General features: G+C 37.8%; 2 protein-coding genes across 2 annotated transcripts in view; both read left to right on the top strand.

The window, feature by feature from the left end:
* LOC111389953 (7-deoxyloganetin glucosyltransferase-like) overlaps positions 1-852 on the top strand; it is a 2625-nt gene extending 1773 nt beyond the window's left edge. The window contains exon 4 of the mRNA XM_023014942.1: positions 3-852. Within this exon, the coding sequence (XP_022870710.1) occupies positions 3-705 (703 nt within the window). The 3' untranslated portion in view covers positions 706-852. The remainder of the gene's footprint in view (positions 1-2) is intronic.
* Positions 853-16009: 15157 nt separating this feature from the next.
* On the top strand, positions 16010-16578 carry LOC111389952. Its single transcript, XM_023014941.1, has 2 exons — positions 16010-16100; positions 16193-16578. Exons 1-2 carry the CDS (start codon positions 16010-16012, stop codon positions 16576-16578), a joined length of 477 nt encoding a protein of 158 aa, XP_022870709.1.
* The last annotated feature ends 5038 nt before the right edge of the window (positions 16579-21616 follow it).

The following is a 21616-nucleotide window of genomic DNA, read 5'->3' as shown; positions in this document are numbered from 1 at the left end:
CCTCCAGTTTATGCCGTTGGGCCCTTGCACTTTCTCCAGAAAGATGTCGAAGATAAAAGTCTAGAAATTCTTGGATCAAATCTTTGGAAAGAAGATCAACACTGTCTTGAATGGCTCGATTCCAAAGAGCCAAACTCTGTTGTCTATGTAAATTTTGGAAGCATAACAGTCATGACACCTAAACAACTCATTGAATTTGCTTGGGGCCTTGCAAATAGTGGTCAAACCTTCTTGTGGATCATAAGGCCGGATCTTGTCACTGGGGACGAAGCGATTTTACCACCAGAGTTTCTTGAAGCCACCAAAGAAAGAAGCCTGCTGGCAAATTGGTGCCCTCAGGAGAAAGTTCTTAGCCACCCTTCCATTGGAGGATTCTTAACTCATAGTGGATGGAATTCAACTCTCGAGAGTATTGGCAGTGGAGTGCCAATGATTTGTTGGCCATTTTTTGCTGAGCAACAGACTAACTGTTGGTTCAGCTGCACCAAATGGGGGATTGGCATGGAAATCGATAGTGATGTAAAGAGGGATGAAGTGGAAATTCTTGTTAAAGAGTTGATGACTGGAGAAAAGGGAAAAGAGATGAAGAAAAGGGCCCTCGAGTGGATGAAATTGGCTAAAGATTCTGCTAAAAATTCAGAAGGATCATCTCACAAGAATCTGGAAAAAGTGATACATCAAGTTCTTCTCTCTACAAAACTTTAGAGAAATTAATTGGCCTCCTTCATGATGCATCCTTTGACACTGCTTTATTTTTTTAGTTATTTTCCAGTTATTCTTTCATGATTTGTGGGGATCATGTCACTGTATCTATGCTATGTTTGCTTTATATAGATTAAAAATTAAAAGGAATTATTGATGAAAAAGAATCTTTATATTGTTAAAGGTAAATTCAAAATATAAATTAACATATAATGATTTGTGGTTACTTATCTTAATAAGATTGATTTAAAAAGAATCTTAAACCTTAATATGATATCAATAACCATATTAGGTAAATGTTCTCCTACGCAAATGTTAATTCTAAGTACATTATTTCCTAATTCCTATTGCATTAAAAGCAATATTTTAAAAATTGACCCAGCATCAACCTGAAAAAGATAAAGGGTCAAGAGTCAAAACGTCGAACTCGTGGTCGAACCAGATTCAAAGTAAATACTAATTCATTATTCAGATTTATTATTATATAATTATTCTTGATGCTTCAAAAATTAATTAATACATTAAAATAATTTACTTTGTTAAAATCAAAATCTTTAGAGTTCATACAAAATGATGTCTAACATTATTATGTTAATAATGAAGTGAATTTAAATAAAATTAAAAAATTTATAATAAATTAAAAACTGAGGTGAGCATTATTTTACTTTAATTGGGAACCAAAACCAAATGAAAATTGAAAGGAAGTGGACAAAACCAACAGGCATCCAATCCCAACTTTTCTTGTAATTCAAAGGAAGTGTGTCTATAAAAGCAAACTAACAGGCCGCAGGCATCTGAACCTTATTAATGGGCTTTGACGTTAATTTATGAGCCCAAATTGAAGTCAAAAGGTTCGAGATTAAAATTTCAAAAACCGGGAAAATCTACTCCGATTCATCGGTTACCAGTTGAATTGATCGGTTCAATGTGTTTTTTTTATCGGTTTTGTTACATTTGATTAATAACATATGACTGCCTAGCTTTATGTCAGGTTCTCGATTCTACTGGTTGAACCGACCAAGCTGCGTTTGTATTAATGACATTGATTAAAAGTTATTTTTCTTTGAATCCGAGAAATTATCATGTCAGATTAATCTTATAACCTGTGTTCTGTTAATTTCATTTTACAAATAACAAATAAAATTTCAACAATAAACCTCTTTTTGTCAATATGGATATTAAAAATATCAAATAGAACCGCCATCACCATCCCGCCATCAACTCTCTTTCATCATTTTATATGATATTTTGCTGTCTATTTCCGCGTTGGGTATGGACAATTGCACCACTCAGGGCCCATTGTCTCAATGGTCGATATTTTATCATCAATTGGTGATTCCATGCTTATGTCAAAAATTGTTATTATTCCTTTTTTATATATATAGTTATTAACGAGATATCAATATTTTTTTGGAGATATTAATATGTAAAACATATTAGGCTGGAGTTTTGTGTGGTTGAAACCTAATCAGTCCTTTGTGTATATTGTTGGAAAATATAAATTTGTCATGTGGGCATGCATATATAATTAATTGTGTATAATGCTATCTTAAAGTTAAGTTCAAAATTTAAGTGATCTAATAAAGAAGATTTTCAAGATCCCGAATTAATATTCAATAATAAGCAATTATTCCCTATGAATTAAAGTATGTTCCGTATTAATTAATTCTCTTGATGATTTGACATGAAAATTTTGACAGTTCATAAAATTTAAGTTTCTTAAAGATTCAACAAATGGTACCGAGTCAATTTCATGTTAAACCAAAAGAAAGAATTTTAGGGTTGAATTCATATTTTGGATTCTCTAATTTTGGAATGCGGATTTTAACCCTAAATTTCAAATTTTTTAGAATTTTTTGTGTTTTCAAATTAGACAATTTTAAGAATTAATTGTTGAATTTGAATACGATTATAATTGATTCTTTATGTTATAATCCAAATTCAACTTTGAGGTAAATTATTTGAATTATGCTTTGAAATCACGATTGCATGATTAACATAATAGTCAATGAATTAAAATTCAAACATTGAATTATTTGTTGCTTTGGTCGGATAATTGGTGCCTTTGGATAGCGTGAGATATTGACTGAAGAAACCTTTTTAATAATTTTGGACGCTATAGCGTTGACTCACTGAATTACGTGTTTTTTAAACTAAAATAGAAATGTTAAGGAGCAATCAATTTCAAATCTTGGTACTTAATATTTACTTTGAATTATTAATTTTTTAAAATAGATCAGTAGAAACAACATGTTACAAAAGTAACTTCTCTTACCCTTAACTAAATTAATTTATTTGAAATATTATGAAAGTTGTTTGTACGTAATTCATGTGAATATTCACTTTTATATATAGATATTCAAATGAAACAATACAGGTTTATTTGGGTGGGTTGATCTATGTAGATTAGCTGTCATGACCAGACGAGGTATTAAGCCTATGTTTGGTGAAAATTAAAATTCATATTTTAAAGTTCACAGTTAATTTTGACCATACATTTCATGAAATACATAACTTTTCAATCATACGTTTTATCAACTTTTATCAAAAATTGTTAAAAGTTTGATTTTAATCATCACCAAACGGGAATTGAACCCCCCCCCTCTCTTTTTTTGATTAAATGATTTTTATAATAGTGATTTTTTGGGGATGTGTTTACAAAGTAGAAAAAATTTTGATTTACGTACTACGTTATTTTATTAAAAACACGTGATTGAAAATAAATTTAGAAGAAAATGAGATTTTTGATAATGGAGCTCAAACAGGACATAGACAAGGATAAACTTTTGTAATGTTCAAAATAAAGTAGCCCCCCAGGGCACATCCAAGTTGGCGGAACAATCACATTGGGGGGCTCTGGAACCAAGTGTGGGGAGTTCGATTCCTGGTTGGAGTAGCTTGGTGATGTAATAACCAGAGGAAGGGTTGGAGCAGCTTGGTGATGTAATAACCATGGAGGAGGGTCCCTTTGGGGAAGGAGTAAAAGCCATGTGGGAACCTGGGAACCAACAAGGGCACAACCTGCGATTTACCTCCACTAGTCACTGAGGGCCCCGGGGCTAGAGGTCCAAGATTTAGTCCGGCTAAACTGGGACACCTGGGTTATCAACAAAAAAAAAATGTTCAAAATAAAGTAGAATATTGTAGGGGCAGCCGTCATTGTAATTTCAAGTAACATCATTATTTTGCGGGAAAATTGCAGTCGAGGTACCAAATATTTCGTTTATTAGCAGACTTTGTTCATATCTTTAGTTTGTGCCACCCACAGTCTCAAACCTTTCAAAAATATACATCAGGGGTCCAAATGGATGAAAACTTGACCATTACTTGACCAAAAAAGTAAATGTTGACCTATTTTGACTAAATTGGAAAAGGATAAAATGGTAACTTGATAATTACCATATTAAATAAATTGAAAAAAAAAAATCTTTTTCCCAGCACCGCCGCCGCCGCCACTCTCGTGACTCCCACTGCCACCGAGACTGTCCACCATCCTTTCACAAAAAATAAAACCCTAGCTCAACAACTAGGAATAATTTCATCACCATTTTCATCATCGTTGTCATTGTCCTCATTAGCATCAACAGCAGAAGCAAAATCTTCTATGGTTTCGGGTTCTGTAAACTCCTCATCATCATCATTTTCGGGCTCTTCGAGAACAGGCTTATTGGCAACAATATAGTCGCATTGCTTGTTGTTCTGAGAATATTGCGAGTGGTTTTGGGAAGAAGAAGAAGAGGCTTTATTAACGTCGTCAATAGTAAAGAGAGAACCGAGAGTGTTACGAACCCTAACGTCACAAGATTTTTCTCTCAGGCTAAAAAAGAGGCCTAAAGCTTCATTTTTTGAGGCGGAGAAAGATTTCTTTCGCCGGAGCTCAGGAAAAAACGAGGTGGATTTGGAGCTGGTAGTTTTAGGTGATGGCGGCAGTTTGTTGGAGGAGTTAGACGAAAACAGAGATTTGATGGCGGCGACGATGGCAGACGAGGGGCGGCGAGAGGAGGAGGGCGTATTTGAAGAGGATTGATCTAAGGTGGTGAGCGTTTGCAGAGGCAGGAAGGGCAAAACCCAGTAAATTGCTCATCTAGGTGTCAGTCGCAACTGAATGAGGAGTGCGGCGACTGCAGCGGCACTGTCGGGTCTATAGCTGTAGGATTCATAACCGTTGAAGCTGGTTGTCTACACTCAACCCGCAGCTGCTCATTTCACTCCATCTTGCATTTCACTCACAATGTAACACCAAAAAGGCCCAAAAATCGCCAACAGAAAGTGATCAGCAATGGATTTAAACAAAACCAAAAAATTTACACTGTTACACTGAAAAGATTGAAAATATGTATATAAAGGGGGTTGGTTAAGGGTACCTGTGTTATTCGGGTGGATTTGTATTTGGCGCATTAGGAGAGGGAGAACTGAGAGGGTACTTGTGTTATTCGGGTGGTGCTGGGAAAAAGATGGGGGTGGGGTGGTTGAAGAAGACATCCCTTTTTTTAATTTTTTTCTTAGATTTTTTATTTTTTGATTTTTTCTTGATTTTTTGATTTTTTTCAATTTATTTAATATGGTAATTATCAAGTTATTATTTTATCCTTTCCAATTTAGTCAAAATAGGTCAACATTGACTTTTCTTGGTCAATTAACGGTCAAATGGAAGGTTTCCATCCATTTGGATCCCGATGTATATTTTTAAAAGGTTTAGGACTGTGGATGATACAAACTAAAGATTTGGGTAAAGTCAACTAATAAACAAAAGGTTTGGTACCTCGGCTGCAATTTTTCCTTATTTTGCAAATAAAACAATTTAACATTTATTAAGTAATTAATTAAGTTAATACGTAGACTTGAGCTCTTTTACAAGTTGGATTGCAAATTTATCTTTGACCAAAGTTCAATAAATGAAAATAAAATTAGACAAAAAAAAAAGGGAAATAGGTAGGAAATACTGTCGTTGTACTTCGGTATGAATGATGTGAAAAATTGATATTTGTCTAGAAAGTTGTCCATTTGACGTGACTCCCAAGTTTCGTATAGTTTTCCTAGTCAACTTGTAAATGTTTTGTTCCTAACTGTGAACTTTGATTTTAAATAATAATAACATTTGAGGGTGTGGTCAAAATTAACTGTGAACTTTGATTTTAAATAATAATAACATTTGAGGGTGTGGTCAAAATTAACTGTGAACTTTGATTTTAAATAATAATAACATTTGAGGGTGTGGTCAAAATTAACTGTGAACTTTGATTTTAAATATAAACAAACTTTTATATATAGATATTCTTTTTCTTAATGTATTTTGGGAATTAATTTTTATATATAAATTCATATCCTATTTATATGGTAATTAATATTTTTTATTCTGATTAAATATATGTAGATTTTTTTTTTAAATTTTAAATTGATAATGTGTAATATTGTTGCTGCTGAAATAGTACATCATTATTAATATTCTAAAAGAATATTAATTTCTTATGAAAAGCATGATATTAATATTTCAATATTCCAGAAGAATATTAACTCACTGCTGCCGAAGAAACATAATTTAAATTATATTTATTTAAATGAATATGATGTTAACCTTCTTGAAAAAACACAACACACGTTATATAAATATTCTATAAGAATATTTCATTGTTACTCATGTAGAGCACAAATTTTATGATTTAGCTTGAAAGGTCGAACGAATCGTTAATGTCAATATTTCAGAAGAATATTTATTTGTACTCTTAAAAATTATGTCTATGAGACCCACGAGCCAAAGAGTTGCAGAGCTGAGCCACCCCTCTCTTGTTGAATGTTTGCAATTCATTTGTTGACTTAATATAACAAGAAGGACTAAATTGTAACATAAATAACACCTTAGCAACTAAAATGTTGAATAGTAACACATCGGAGACTTGAAAGTCTAATGACTCGGATTTTGATGCATAAGCACATTAGTTGTCCCATTACTTTATCCATACAGGAAGTGCAATGAATTTGGGCAATATGGGCATCCTTAATATTGGGTCTCTTTTTCATGGTAAAAGTGCAATTCATTGAATCCATGCTTGGATAGTGCAATGCACCATATCACTTTCGTATGGACAATCAGCGAAGCCCGTGAAATTTGCATTTATACTTGACAAGTACATGTACAATTGCAAGCAAGGGAGCAAGTGCGTGACATTGCGATTTGGTCCCTTGCTTTGAACTCGAACTAATGTTTTCGTAACTGATGCTACCGAAAATCGCACCTGTTAATTTTTCGAACTTGACGATTTTGATTGAGCACGATCGTAGTCTTCCAGTACCTGAAATAAAGGCAACGAGGTATGTTCTCGTCGCCCCTCCAATGCTTAAGTTAGAAATTGACTTATATTCGTGAGGCAATAAACTGGAGAAATAATGAGAACGTACATGAATAATGGCTCAAGGTTCTGTATTTATAGTAGTAAGCGACATTCTCCTAGTGGAACTCAACTAATTAGGTATCTCTATCCAATGGAGTCCTATTAGGCGAAGGAACTGGACCAATGCCATAATTATGTGTGGGATAGAATCCTTGCAGGAGTCAAGTAAATGGCTGAGTTAGAGTCCTAATTGCATAGGAATTCTAAAGGGTCAACAATCGTAGGTTATAAGGAGAGCATATACTCGATGACTACTTATGCTTGAGGACAAGTATCATAACATGTTAAAGCATCAAGACAGGGAGTGCTCGAGCATAATACCCCGGAGGTGAGTATATGCTCGGGCACTCCATTTGCGGAATTGCAAGTTCATCTAAGATTGGTCATTGGGATAAATGATCGAGCATTCATGACTTGATATCGTAAAAAGGTTAGCGTACTCCTCGGGATACTATGGTGATCGGGTTAGCTGGGAATGTCAGTATCATTGGCCCCCGTGCACATATGCTCGAAGCCTTCGCTTGAGGATATGATGCAAAGAGGCTCGAAGCCAAAAAGCTCGGGTACGTGAGCTCGAGGGAGTTCTTGAAGACAGGTGTTCAGAAGGGCTGACGTGTACTAAGGTAAGCCATAAATGAGAAAAGGCGGTAAAAATGGTATGGGCTGGATGTAGGACACGTGGCTAGATCTGACAGTCGAGGTAGTGACTTTAGGACTACCCGCTCCTGTTGCCTATAAATACCAAGTTCTCTTTTCATTTTTCACTCTCAGTAAACTTTTCTCGCTAATTGTCGGGATCAAAACTTTTGGTGGGTTTTTTAGGCGTCGACTTTAAGTTAAGACCTCGAGACCTTAAATTATTCTATAGACACTTTTTTGCCTAGGTCGGGATTTCTAGTAGTAGTAGTAATGAGTCTTCATCCTCCTCCTCGAGGAGTACCCCCGAGGACAGGGAGCGCTCGATCATACCCATGGCCGTGCCCATTAATGTACATCCTCGGGCACAAGGTATCCCGACCCTTCTTAGGTACCCCGACCTTCCCTGTAAATTTAAGGAGCATCTAGCAATATCGACGGCTAGGGAGCATGGGCTCATGCCTAAATGTGATATTAGAACACCAGGGGACGAGGATAGGATGGCCATTGCTCGAGATGGAGAGTTTGCAGTTTTTAGAGACTCACCAAAGGGTGGATTTAGATTGCCCCTGTGTCCCTTCTTTGTGGCTTCACTAGTCGAGCACAACATGAGCCCTGGTCAGCTCATGTCAAATGGATGGAGGATGCTCACTTACTTTTTTATAACCTTGTAGGTACTTAGGTATTGACCCATACATCGACCTTTATAGGATGGTCTTCGATTTGAAATAGCTGCCTTAATATACATGTTTTGCCTACCTTTCATCTCGAGGAGGTTTCAGGATACCAAGGATGCCAAGTTCATTAAAGGGGTGGAAAGAAAAGTGGTTTTATGTCATACCTCAGGATTCTGACTTCCCATTTAGTCCTAGGTGGGTTTTGCCCGACACGACCAAGTTTTGTGAAGGGCAGACCTATTTCGAGTCTTTAGAAAGGGATAGGGTGATGTTAGAGAACCTCGAGCCTCTTGTTTATGATATAGATGACATTTTGGGGGATGATGTTCTCGATCTTGCAGATGTGAAAGCTTCTGAGGATAGGGATCGTACTTTCGCCTTTTTCTCGTCGATCTGTCTTTGTTAATTATGCTCACGCTAATTACTTGTCTTTTCAGGGATGATTTTCGATCCTTCAGCTCTTCGATAGGCCGTGAACAAGAAGTCAAGGGCCCCTCAAGTTCGAGCCCCAGGTCAGAAAAAGGGAATGAAGAGGCCTTGAGATTCAGGCCCTGAGACTGTTAGGAGTGGTCCTGGGAAGACCTCTGCCCGAGGACAATCCCCGATCATTCACGATCATGAAACTCCAATTGCCACTCCTCGGTCATGTCCTCGGTCAAGGAGTACCCCTGAGGTTGTTGACCTCGAGGATGAGGTCCTTCCTGTGCCTTCATTCCAAAATCGAGATCCTGATTGGTGTCCTCTGGTGTCGAGCATCGTGGATAAATATTGAAAGGACCTTGGCTTCGACGAGGGCATGAAAGCTCTTGAATCCCTTACGCTGAAGGTAAGCTCGCTCAACTTACTTTGTGTAATTTATGGGTTTATATGATATTATCGTTAAGCTTGGGTTTTATATATTGCAGACTCTGAGTATTGCCCGAGGCCTCTCCCTGAAGGGGAAAGACGATGCACAGAAAATTGCTAAGCTCGAGGATACTTCTCGAGCACATGAGAAGAGGATAGCTGACATGGAGGCTGAGCACTTCCTTCTCTAGAGAGAGTTCGATGATGTGAAGAACGACCTTCAGAAAGCCCGAGAAGAGGCTAGAGTGGCCAAGGGCGAGGCCAAGGATTTAAAGCTCGAGATTGAGCGTTTGAAGAGGGATTTTGAAACTCGCCTGACTGAAACTCGAGGCATTGCGATCGAAGATTTCAAAACGTCTGAGGAGTTTAGTGGGCTGAAGGGAGAGTACGCCAGGGGCTCATATTTCTACACTTTAAAAGAGGCTCGGGCATTTTTATGGTCGAAGCCTGATGCAAAGCTCGAGGATTTAAAGAACATCCTTGAGGTTGCTAAAGACCTTGAGCTTTCAGAGTCCGAGGAAACCGTCGAGGACCAGGAGGTCGATATTGACGGCGAGGACGTGGCGGAAGAGCAAGGAAGCCCGGCCTCGGGAGAAGGATCCGAGGACCTAGATTAGTTTCTATTTTCTTTTTGTTTTTGGATACTCTTGGCTCTTGTACTGATTAATCAGTTTTTGAAATCAATGTGTTCTTCTCGAGCTTAACTTGCGTTTCTTGCTATGTTGTTTCGATTATGTTTGCTCGAGCTTTAAGTTCATTTGAGAACTATTCTAAGTGATGTGACCTAGCTCGACTTTAAGAGAATCCTAACTCGACGCCTAAGATGACTTAATAACTCGACGCCTAGACGAATTGATATCTCGACGCCTAGATTAATTAAATAACTCGACGCCTAAGATGGATTAATATCTCGACGCCTTGATTAATTAAATAACTTAACGCCTAAATGAAGTTTTAACCTTGACGTCTAAGTGAATACACCGACGACAAAGATTTATTTTTGTTATGCTAGGCCAACAGGACTCTCTCGAGGACTGAATTTCACAAAATCATTTTCGAAATTATGTGTCGAGCTCGAGCATAGTATACAAGTTATCTCGAGGACTCAATTTCATAAAATCATTTTTTGACATTATGCATTGAGCTCGAGCATAGTATACATGTTTATCTCGAGGACTCAATTTCGTAAAATCATTTTTTGACATTATGCATTGAGCTCGAGCATAGTATACATGTTTATCTCTAGGACTCAATGACAATGTAATTGTATCGACCTATATCGTGATTCCTGAGGACGGTGATGGCCTTTTTATAAGATCTATCATATCGTTGATCAGGCACTGTGTGCTCAGGAATATTACTTGTATCTCTATGTGTGTGCTCGTGGTAAGGCTTTTTGATTGCTTGCTTGGGGCAAGGCTTGAGTTGCTTGTCCGGGGCAAGGCTTTTTGATTGCTTGCATGGGGTAAGGCTTGGGCTAGGCTTTTTGATTGCTTGCGCGGGGCAAGACTTGAGTTGCTTGCGCAAGGTAAGGCTTGAGTTGCTTACTCCAGGCAAGGCTTTTAGTAGCTAGATCACATTTTAACGAATAGCTTAATTCTTATTATACTTTAAAAATAGACTTGGCACATAGGCCTCACAACTAAAAATGTGAACCTTGGCACACAGGCCTGACTACCGAAAAATAAAACTTGGCACGCAGGCCTGAGAATTGAAAACGTGAACCTTGACGCGCAGGCCTGACTACTGATAATTGGAAGACCAAGTTACTTGTAATATATCTTTAAATTCTTGACGTTCTATGGTCTTGGAAGTGGTCTTCCTGATACATCCCTTAAACTGTATGCACCTCCTTGAAGCTGTCATATGACGTCGAAGGGCCCCTTCCCAAACTGGCCCTAGCTTGCCCGGAGCATGACCTACTGCTTCAGCGCTTCTTAACATAAGGTCTCCGGCCTTGAATCTCCATGTCCTCACTTTTTTATTGAAATCCTTTGCTATTTTATCTTGGTAAGAGACCATTCTTAAAGTTGGCTGATCGCGAACTTCTTCCAAGAGGTCGAGGTGTTCAATGGTGCGCTCTGCATCTTCGGGCTTAAGTCTTCTTTGACTGGGCAACCTGACTTCAACAGAGATGGTGGCTTCAATATCGAAAGCCAACATGAAAGGGGGGTTTCCCCCATAGCAGTCTTGTGGGACGTTCTATATGTCCAAAGTATGGAAGGTAACTCGTCAGACCAGGAACCTCTTACATCTCCGATCCTTGTACGGAGCTCTTGTAATATAATTTGATTGGTCACTTCGGCAAGACCATTACTTTGAGGATGGAAAACCGATGTCAAATGGTGATCAACCCCTAAGTTGGAACAGAAGTTTTTAAATTGTGCATTATCAAACTGCCTGCCATTATCAGTTATGAGGACTTTCGGTATCTATGATGGACTCCAAATGAAACTTCTCAACTTAGGCTCTGAAATTGTTGCTAAAGCCTTGGCCTCTACCCACTTAGTGAAATACTCTACAGCCACAGCCACAAACTTCAATTGCCCCCTAGTTATTGGAAAGGGACCAAGGATGTCAATTCCCCACTGCTCATACGGGGTTGTGCAACTAATGCTAGTGAGGTCCTCTGTGGGAGGGTGGATGACATTGCCAAATCTTTGGCACTTGTCACACTTCTTGACATATTCCTAGGCGTCTTTCTTCATGGTTGGCCAATAATATTCATACCTTATGAGCTTGAAGGCTAATGCCTGAGCTCCTTGATGGTTCCCACATATTCCTTCATGAATTTCTTCTAGGGCTTGGGATGATTCGGAAGGCCTAAGGCATCTGAGGTATGGAAGTGTGAGGCTCCTACGAAATAAAACTCCTTCAATCATGCAATACCTTGGAGCTTTAGACTGGATGCTTCTTACTGCTTAAGGATCCATCCACGATGGCTCGTTATCAATATCCATGGCGCCTATGGTCTGATTGATGCTTGGCTCGATTACAATTCTAACGTGGATTGTCCTGTCAAGCCCATCTATCCCCATGAACACCAATCTTGACAAGGCATCGGCTTTACAATTTTCAGCCCGAGTAATTTTCACAATTTCACAACTCTTGAACTTTCTCTGTAGATCATGCACTTTCAAGCAGTATAGGCTCATCTTCTTGTCCTTCCTATCGAACGTCCCTTCAGTTTGTCCAACCACCAACTGGGAATCACTGTAAATTTTGATGTTTTCAAGCTTGAGATTGATGGCAAGTTCCATGGCTACGATGACAGCCTCATATTCTGCTTCATTATTGGTTGCTTCAAATTCGAACCGGAGTGCACATTGAATGTCAATGAGCGTGTCCGGGCTTATGATTATGACCCCTGCACCTAAGCCCAAGGAGTTTGATGCACGAATAAAATGATAGAATTGTAACTTAATTTCGTTACATTTGTGAATTGTAGGTAACACCGATGGACATGGTGAAATACATGAGAAAAGACGCGAAAAAGGACTAAAATGACACAAAGTGAAAATTCAAGGACCAAGGTGCAATTACCCAAAAGTTGACCCGATGAACAAATCAAGAAATTGAGCTTTCCAAATACAAATTGATGACATTTTTGGATGATGGAATGTGAAGAATGAAGAAAAGATGCAAAGAAGTGGTAGATTCAAGTAAAAGGACCAATTTGCAGGAAATGAAAGTTTAATTCTACCATGCGATCGCATGGTAGAAATGTCGTGCGGCCACATGAAGTGATGCAGGGAATTCAATTGGAAATCGAGAATAACCATGCGGCCACACGGATTAAAACCATGCGGTCGAATGGTACGTTTCCGGCGCGAATTTTTTCTTTCCTTATACGATTGAAACACCTATGTTAACCTAATGTTCCATGGGATATAAATATAAAAAACGTTCCAGAGACGCCCAGAATGTAATTGGAGGCCGAAAAACACTTCTTGGAGAGGATTTGAGTGCAAGAACAAAGATTGACACGAAGAATTTCAAGATTTATTCAAGATTTCATAACCCGGTGATGTCTTTTATACAAAATATGATATATTTTGTTATTTTAATCATGCTAGGCTAAATTTTTATCATGCTAGGCTAAATTTTTATTATGCTAGGAGATCGATGAACCATGTGATTTGAATTTTAATTATTCTAGTTTTGCAATTTGATGTTAATACACAATTTTTATTATTTTGAATGATTTATATGCAATTAATGTTTCTGCAGTTAAGGGCTCGTAATTGTGTGAATTTAAGTGATTTATTCTTGCATTCGAAAGAATTTTAATAGATTTGACATAATATAAATCATCGTAGGGTCCGATAGTGGATAAAAATATACCGCTATGCCCTACGTGAATCTTTAAATGTTCATGAAACTGCATGCAGTTTTACATATGCTCTTGTCATAGAAATATAGACCGGTGATATGTAGAAATAGGTTTTATACATCTCGAGAGAGAGTATTGGATAGATTTAGGAACATTGATTCGTCAAAATTGAAATGTGTTGTCATATTGTGACACTAGGGTTTAAAGTGATAATTGCATGGGAATTCGTGATCCTAACGTATTTCACTCCTAATAATTATAACAAGTGCGTTCTCAACTTTTAAAATTCATTCTAGAGTTTTAAATTACTGTTTTGTATATTAATTTCAATTTAATCATAAAAAATTTGCATAATTGAGGTTCAATTAGGTCTACATTCACTTTGGTAATTTAGTGTTGGTTAAGGCTATGGTAAGTAAAATTTGAACTAATCAATCTCTGTGGGATGATATTCGGACTCATTGAATCCACTTTATTACTTGTTAACGAACCGTACACTTGCGATAGTTTAAAATCGAAAGAAATAATTTCGTGAACAAGTTTTTGGCGCCGTTGTCGGAGATTGAGTTTAGTTTAATTTTATTTCTCGAGGCACTAATTCGAACTCAATTTTTATTTTGCTAGCATAATTTTGTTTTTATTTTTATTTTTATTTTAGGTTATTATCCTTTAATTGTGTTTTAGTTATTTAAATTTTTTGAATCTCAGTGCTCGTACTGGTTTTAATTCTTAGATTTGCATGTCACGATTGCCTGGAGGAGAATTGATTCCAGTTGATCCTGAAATTGGGCGCACCTTTCATTGACGACAATGAGATCACCGCGAAGCACAAGTACAAATGGCCAACGTATTAAACAATCCTATTATTCAAGCTAACGAAGGAGAGGCAATGGATGAAGGAAATGAAATTATGGGGGACTTTTTGACTCCTCAAATTATTCAAAGCCAATCCAACATTGTATATCCACCGTTTGGATAGCCCAATTTTCAATTGAAGACTAATGTAATACAGCTGTTTCAAAATGGATACCAATTCTATGGCAAAGCCGAGGAGAATCCACACACACACGTATCTCGATTTCTAGCTATGTGTGAACATTCCAGATACCAAGGGATTTCGGATGACGCTATTAGGTTAAGGCTTTTTCCACATACGTTACGAGACAGAGCACTTGAATGGTTGGAGTCACTCTCGGTTGCAAATATCACTACATGGAATGAGCTGGCACACAAATTCTGCACAAAGTTTTTCTCCCCAGCCAAGATAGCGAAGCTGAGACATGACATATCAGTATTCAATCAAGGAGAAAATAAATCATTTGACGAAGCCTGGAACAGATTCAAAAACATGGTCCGGAAGTGCCCTCAGCATGGGTTCGATAAAAAGACTCAAATTCGATTCTTCTACACAGGATTACTTCCCTACCATAAGAGCATGGTGGATTCAGCATCAGATGACTCAATATCCACACGAACAGTTGATGGGGCATTGGAATTATTTGAGCGAATGGCTACCACATCAGCTATGTGGTCTTCTGAGAGGGCGATCCCAAAGAAAACTCCAAGTGTCTACTAGGTGGACGCTTATTCAGCAATATCTGTAAAAATTGACTCTCTGTATCACAAGGTGGAAAACATATCACAAGCATTACAAGTAAGAAGAGCAATTGTGAAGAATGTGGAGCCGAGCACAAAACATCAGATTGCCCAATACTCATGCAAGGAATTGAGCAAGCAGATTATGCACAGTTGGGACAACGCCAGCAACACAATCAATATAGAAAGACTTTCAATCCCAGCTGGAAGAAGCATCCCAACTTCTCTTGGAGCAACCAGAATCAGAATAAACCACATGGGCAATTTCAACAACAAGAGAAGAGGCCTCAATTGGAAGATATGATAGGAAAATTCATGGAGAAGGCCGAAACTACACTTCAAAATCAAAATGCAGCCATCAAAAATTTAGAAACTCAGATGGGGCAGCTAGCCATCGCATTGACAGATAGAATGCCAGGTAACTTACCAAGTAATACAGAAATCAATCCTAAAAGCAAGCCAAGGCCATTACAACTCGAAGTGGAGTGTAATTACCTGAAATCCATGTCAAGAGACCAGGTGTGATTGGAGAAACATCTTTCCCCGCTGAAGAAGAGACTGTTTTAAAGGAATCAAGTTCAAAGGAAAATTCAGAAGAGTCACAGGATAAGTCCAAAGTCACAGTCAACCCCTACGAGCCTCCGATTCACTTTCCACAGTGCTTGAAGAAGTAAAAAGTGGAGCAACAATACAAAAAAATTCTAGAAGTCTTCAAAAAGCTCCATATCAACATCCCACTAACTGATGCACTGTTTCAGATGCCTAGCTACGTGAAATTTCTGAAGGATATCATATCAAATAAACGCAAGCTGGAAGACCATGAGACAGTTATGCTTACGGAGGAATGTAGTGCCAGAATCCAGAATAAGCTCCCACCAAAACTAAAAGATCCAAGGAGTTTTACCGTTCATTGCAAAATCGGTAAAGTATATTTCGATAAAGCATTATGTGACCTCGGTGCAAGTATTAATTTAATGCCTCTGTTTGTTTTCAGGAAACTCGGTTGGGAGAAGCTAAAGTAACCACTGTGACACTTCAGCTGGCTGACAGGTCACTGATACATCCCAAAGGAATAATTGAATATGTGCTTATCAAGGTTGAGAAGTTCATATTCCCAGCGAATTTTCTTATCCTGGACATGGAAGAAGACAAGGACGTCCCATTGATACTTGGCAGACCATTTCTGGCAACAGAGAGAGCGTTAATTGATGTTCAAAGGGGTCGGTTGATTTTAAGATTGAGAGAGGAGTATATATCGTTCAATGTATTCACGGCAATGAAACTATCAGCAGAGTCTGACAGCTGTTATCAAATTGACATTATTAACAAGACAGTACAAGAAACATTCCTACTACACGGTCCATCTGATGCCTATGAGGCATGTATTGCACAATCCTAATCAGTTCAGTCAGAGTTTATTAAAGTTGAAACATGTGCAAGATTTTTGGAGACCAACCTGGCATACACCCGAAAGAGGCACTTCGAGGGACTGGGGACGGGAAATACAAAGCCACTGCCTTCCATTCAGCAGCCACCAGTTTTGGAACTCAAGTAACTATCGCCACATCTCAGATATGCATATTTGGGAGAGTCAGATACACTTCCAGTGATCATTTCGAATACAGTCAGTGAGGTGGAGGAAGAAAAATTGCTCAGGGTACTCAGAGAGAACAAGACGGCAATTGGGTGGACAATAGCTGACATTAAAGGAATCAGCCCTTCTCTGTGCATGCATAAAGTTCTAATAGAGGAAAACTGCAAGCCAAGTATAGAGGGTCAGAGAAGATTAAATCTGAACATGAAGGAAGTGGTCAGGGCAGAGATACTGAAATTACTAGATGCAGGAATATCTACCCAATTTCAGATAGTGCATGGATTAGCCCAGTTTAAGTGGTACCGAAAAAGGAGGAATCACATTGGTGAAAAATGAGAAGAATGAATTAATTCCCACCAGAACAGTTACAGGATGGAGAGTTTGCATCGACTATCGCAAACTCAATGCAGCCACACGAAAGGATCATTTCCCTCTCCCATTCATTGATCAGATGTTGGAAAGATTGGCTGGACATTCACACTATTGTTTCTTTGATGGATACTCGGGCTATAATCAGATACCTGTCGCACCAGAAGATCAGAAGAAGACCACTTTCACCTGTCCCTATGTTACTTTTACCTATCGTAGAATGCCCTTTGGTCTTTGCAACGCTCCAGCCACATTTCAGAGATGTATGATGGCGATATTCTCCAATATGATTGAAAGGTTTATTGAAGTTTTTATGGACGACTTCTCAGTGTTCGGATCTTCATTCGATGAATGCCTAGAACACCTGAATTTGGTCTTACAGAGATGCAAGGAGACTAACCTAGTTTTAAATTGGGAGAAATGCCACTTTATGGTGCAAGAAGGTATTGTACTCAGGCATCGAATCTCAGCAAAAGGAATTGAGGTGGACAAGGCAGAAATTCAAGTTATTGAGAAGTTACCACCACCTAAATCAGTTAAAGGAGTTCGTAGTTTATTGGGGCATGCGGGATTCTACAGGAGATTTATAAAAGATTTCTCGAAGGTGATGCGGACATCACTTATATTATTATCGCACTATTTTACTTTTCTAGTTATTGGGCTTGTATTATTGGTTTGGCCCAAGCCCAACACTGGTAGGGTTATGCTTTTACTATTTATATGATTTTCAGTTGTAATTTCAGGAGACGATGATGAATGAATAATTATTTTGGTGGCTTATGGTGCATCCCTTCCCTTTTTCTATCATCTTCTGTTAAATTCTTCTTCTTCCCCCCTTTAATTCCCCATTCTTCTCTTTAATTCCCTCTCCCTATAGATCTTTTCTATTTCTCAATTAATTGTCCCGTTGGTGCTGCATCAAATTTGATATCAGAGCTAAATCTTGGATATTTTTCTCTTACTATTCAAAATTTTCTTCTTTCCCTTTTCCCAAAACTTGTTGAACGGCAGAAATGAAAATGATTTATTGGAAGATAGCAGTTTTCTTTCCTAGTTAAAAAAAAAAAAAAGTTACTGTTCATTGAGGGTACTGTTACGCCCAGAATTTCAGTTTTGCATTTTGTGAATTTAAAAAAAAAAAAAAAGGTACTGTTTCCGGGTACTGTTCACCCGCGGGAAAAAAGAAAAGAAAAGTGACAAAAAAAAGTGAAATTTTTTTTTCTCTAACATTGTTTTGCAGATACCTCTTTCTGTTCTGTTGATCAATCAATTCGCTTCGATGAAAAAAAAAGGAGTTACTATTCTATTTATCTTTGGTACATTACTGTTTATCTTAGAAATTGCATCAATTAAATTTTTGTGCTGTTGCTGATCTAGTTGTTTATCTAAACTCACGTAATTGGACCCATTCACTTCGTTAAGTTCCACTTTTACCTCACTTATTTCACGTTATTAGAGTTTGACTAGTATTTGACCCTTGCTTTGCTATTTTACTTATACCAACAGTATTAGCTTGTTTTGGATTTTAATCCCAAACTTTAAATTAAAAAAAAAAGAAAAGAAATAGCTCAAGTTTTCATTTTCCATTATTTGCACTTTTTGTTCATTGATCTCTCTATTGCATGTCATTAAGTTGCTATTACAGTGCATGTAGTTACATATTGGTCATCTTGTCACTTCTAGCTCCAGTACCTTAAACATGGACCCCTCATAATTCGATGCACTCACCCGACAAATAGCGGCTATTCAAACTCAAATGACCGCTACTCTTGAAGAGAGTAAGGCCCTATCTGTTAGTTTGAAAAATTTTAAACACAACCCTTATTCAATTGATGTTGATAATTCTAAGGTGTCCCATAATAGACAACATCATCGACAAGGTAATCAAAAATACTTTCTACCCGATCGTAAGGATAGGGATAGGAATAGGGATCAGATTCGTGAGCGAGAACGAGATAATTTTGAAATTCTTACTCAATGGAATGCCCTTAAACAAGGAAATCAATTAGTGACTGAGTATATCGCGCAATTTGAGGAATTTTGAACCAAATGTCATTTAATTGAGGATGAGAGCACGATTTTGAGTAGGTTTAGCCAACGTGTGAGAGATGATCTTAAGCGCGAGCTTTTCCTTCAAGGTGTCACTACTCTTGATCATGCTTACTCTTTAGCTCGAGATTATGAGTTGATTATTAGTACTCCATATGAAAAGCGTGGTCATCATCGTTCACCCATCTCATTAGCGTCATCTCATCATAAGTCTATCATAAAACCTTCTCCGTCTAATGTTCCTCCTATTTGGAAAAATAATTGTAAAGGTCGTGATAGTCCAAGATCTTCTTCTCCATGTAGAAAGCATATTGACAATCATCCTTCGGTGTTATCGACTCCACTTCCTCCCGTTAAGTCCCTTCTAGGACCTCTCCCGTTTGATGTTCCTCCAATTTTGAAAAATAAGGGTAAAATTTTTGATAATCATCATTTGGCTTCATTGGCTCCACCTCCTCTCGTTAAGTCCCTTCTAGGACCTCCCCCTTCTAATGGTTCTCCAATCTTGAAAATCAGGGTAGAATTTCTGAAACTCCAAGGTATTCTTCTCACTTGTTGTGCATCAACTGTAAAAACTTTGGTCACATATCTTCTAAATGTCCTAATCGAACCTTAGTCATGGAAGAACGAAAGAATGTAATAATGGAGCCATTAGAAGATCGAGTCTATGAACCTAAACTTGAAAATTTTGATGACTTGGATGATAGTGAGGACACTTCCTTAGGTAGAATCCAGACTCTTCTTGAGACTTTGGATACTATACCCCTTATCTCCGACAATTCTCGATCACATGTTATATGTCATACCCTTACCCAAGTTAAAGAACTTGATGATGTCACCAGTCACCCTTGGAAAATCCAGTCGCCTGTGGTTAAAACTAAGGCAAAATTATCCACCACTGACCAACTTCAAATTGATGGTCAAAACAAAAGTGCTAACCAAAATCCTGACAATTTATTACAGTCTCTAGTCCAGAAAAATCTTGGGAATTGGGACTTGATCCCTCCAACTATTCAAATTGCATATAATGATCCTGTGAACTGGTCTTTAGGTCTAAAATCCTTTGAAGTTATTCTTGGTTGTGAACCTTTGAAACCTCTAGACCTTATTCCCATGCACCCACATGCTTGTGTGTCTATGTCAGTTGAGGTAGTTGTATCACATTCTCATAGCTTGCATATTGAGATCAATAAAAAATTTGAAGCAAGTAAAGCATTATATAAACCTCAAGTTGATTGGCATAAACAATACTTTGAATTTAATATTGGGGATTATGTTATATTGCAAGCGTGTAATGCTGGTCTTTTTAAACTTTCAAAGTACGTTGGTCAAAATGCCTATGTCAATGATCTTTTATCACATTATGACCATCACCCTATTTTATTTGTTAAGGACTTCGATACTTACAATGGCTATTTTAACACTTTTGTTGATCTTTTTCTATCTCTACCTGAGAACTCCCACACTGAATCTTTTGCTATGTCTATTCGAATACCACCTGTAGCAGCACACAAAGATAAAATTGATGTAATTTTAGATGAACAAGTTGTGTTAACCATTGATGTAGAGACTCGGTGCTTTTTTCATTGTTGGGTAAATCTACGTTCTTATTGTGCTCCACATTATGCAATCTTGTGAAGATTTTGGAGATGAGTTGTAGGAGTACTTATTATTTGGAGTCCAATGTCGGTACTTGATTAAAATGAGGGATCGTCCGCCTTGGTCGAATCATATTCTTGAGGACAAGTTGTCATTTGCATTGTTATCAACCGTAGAGTTCAGATATTTGGTTCTTCAAAAAGATCATCCACTGTGGTATGAGTTCAGACATTGAAGATTGAGGGTAGCTCTTTGTCATTTGTTCACTCGACAGAGTCGAGTTTTTCTTCCAACCCGGGAGAATTGATTCGGACATCACTTATATTATTATCGCACTATTTTACTTTTCTAGTTATTGGGCTTGTATTATTGGTTTGGCCCAAGCCCATCACTGATAGGGTTATGCTTTTACTATTTATATGATTTTCAGTTGTAATTTCAGGAGACGATGATGAATGAATAATTATTTTGGTGGCTTATGGTGCATCCCTCCCCTTTTTCTATCATCTTCTGTTAAATTCTTCTTTTTCCCCCCTTTAATTCCCCATTCTTCTCTTTAATTTCCTCTCCCTATGGATCTATTCTATTTCTCAATTAATTGTCCCGTTGGTGCTACATCAGAAGGTCACTAAACCGTTATGCAATCTGCTAATGAAAGACATAACCTTTGAGTTTAATGAAGAATGCCATAACACTTTAAAGGAGAAGCTTAGGACAGCACCAGTAATTATGGCATTAGACTGGGAACTCCCTTTTGAGTTGATTTGTGATGCAAGTGATCACGCCGTAGGCGCAGTATTAGGACAGTGGAGGAACAAAATCTTTC

The sequence above is a fragment of the Olea europaea genome, unplaced genomic scaffold (genome assembly GCF_002742605.1).
Source record: "Olea europaea var. sylvestris unplaced genomic scaffold, O_europaea_v1 scaffold635, whole genome shotgun sequence".
Classification (NCBI taxonomy): domain Eukaryota; kingdom Viridiplantae; phylum Streptophyta; class Magnoliopsida; order Lamiales; family Oleaceae; genus Olea; species Olea europaea.
The sequence above is the reverse complement of the archived record's forward strand: the minus strand, read 5'-3'. Positions and strand labels throughout refer to the sequence as shown.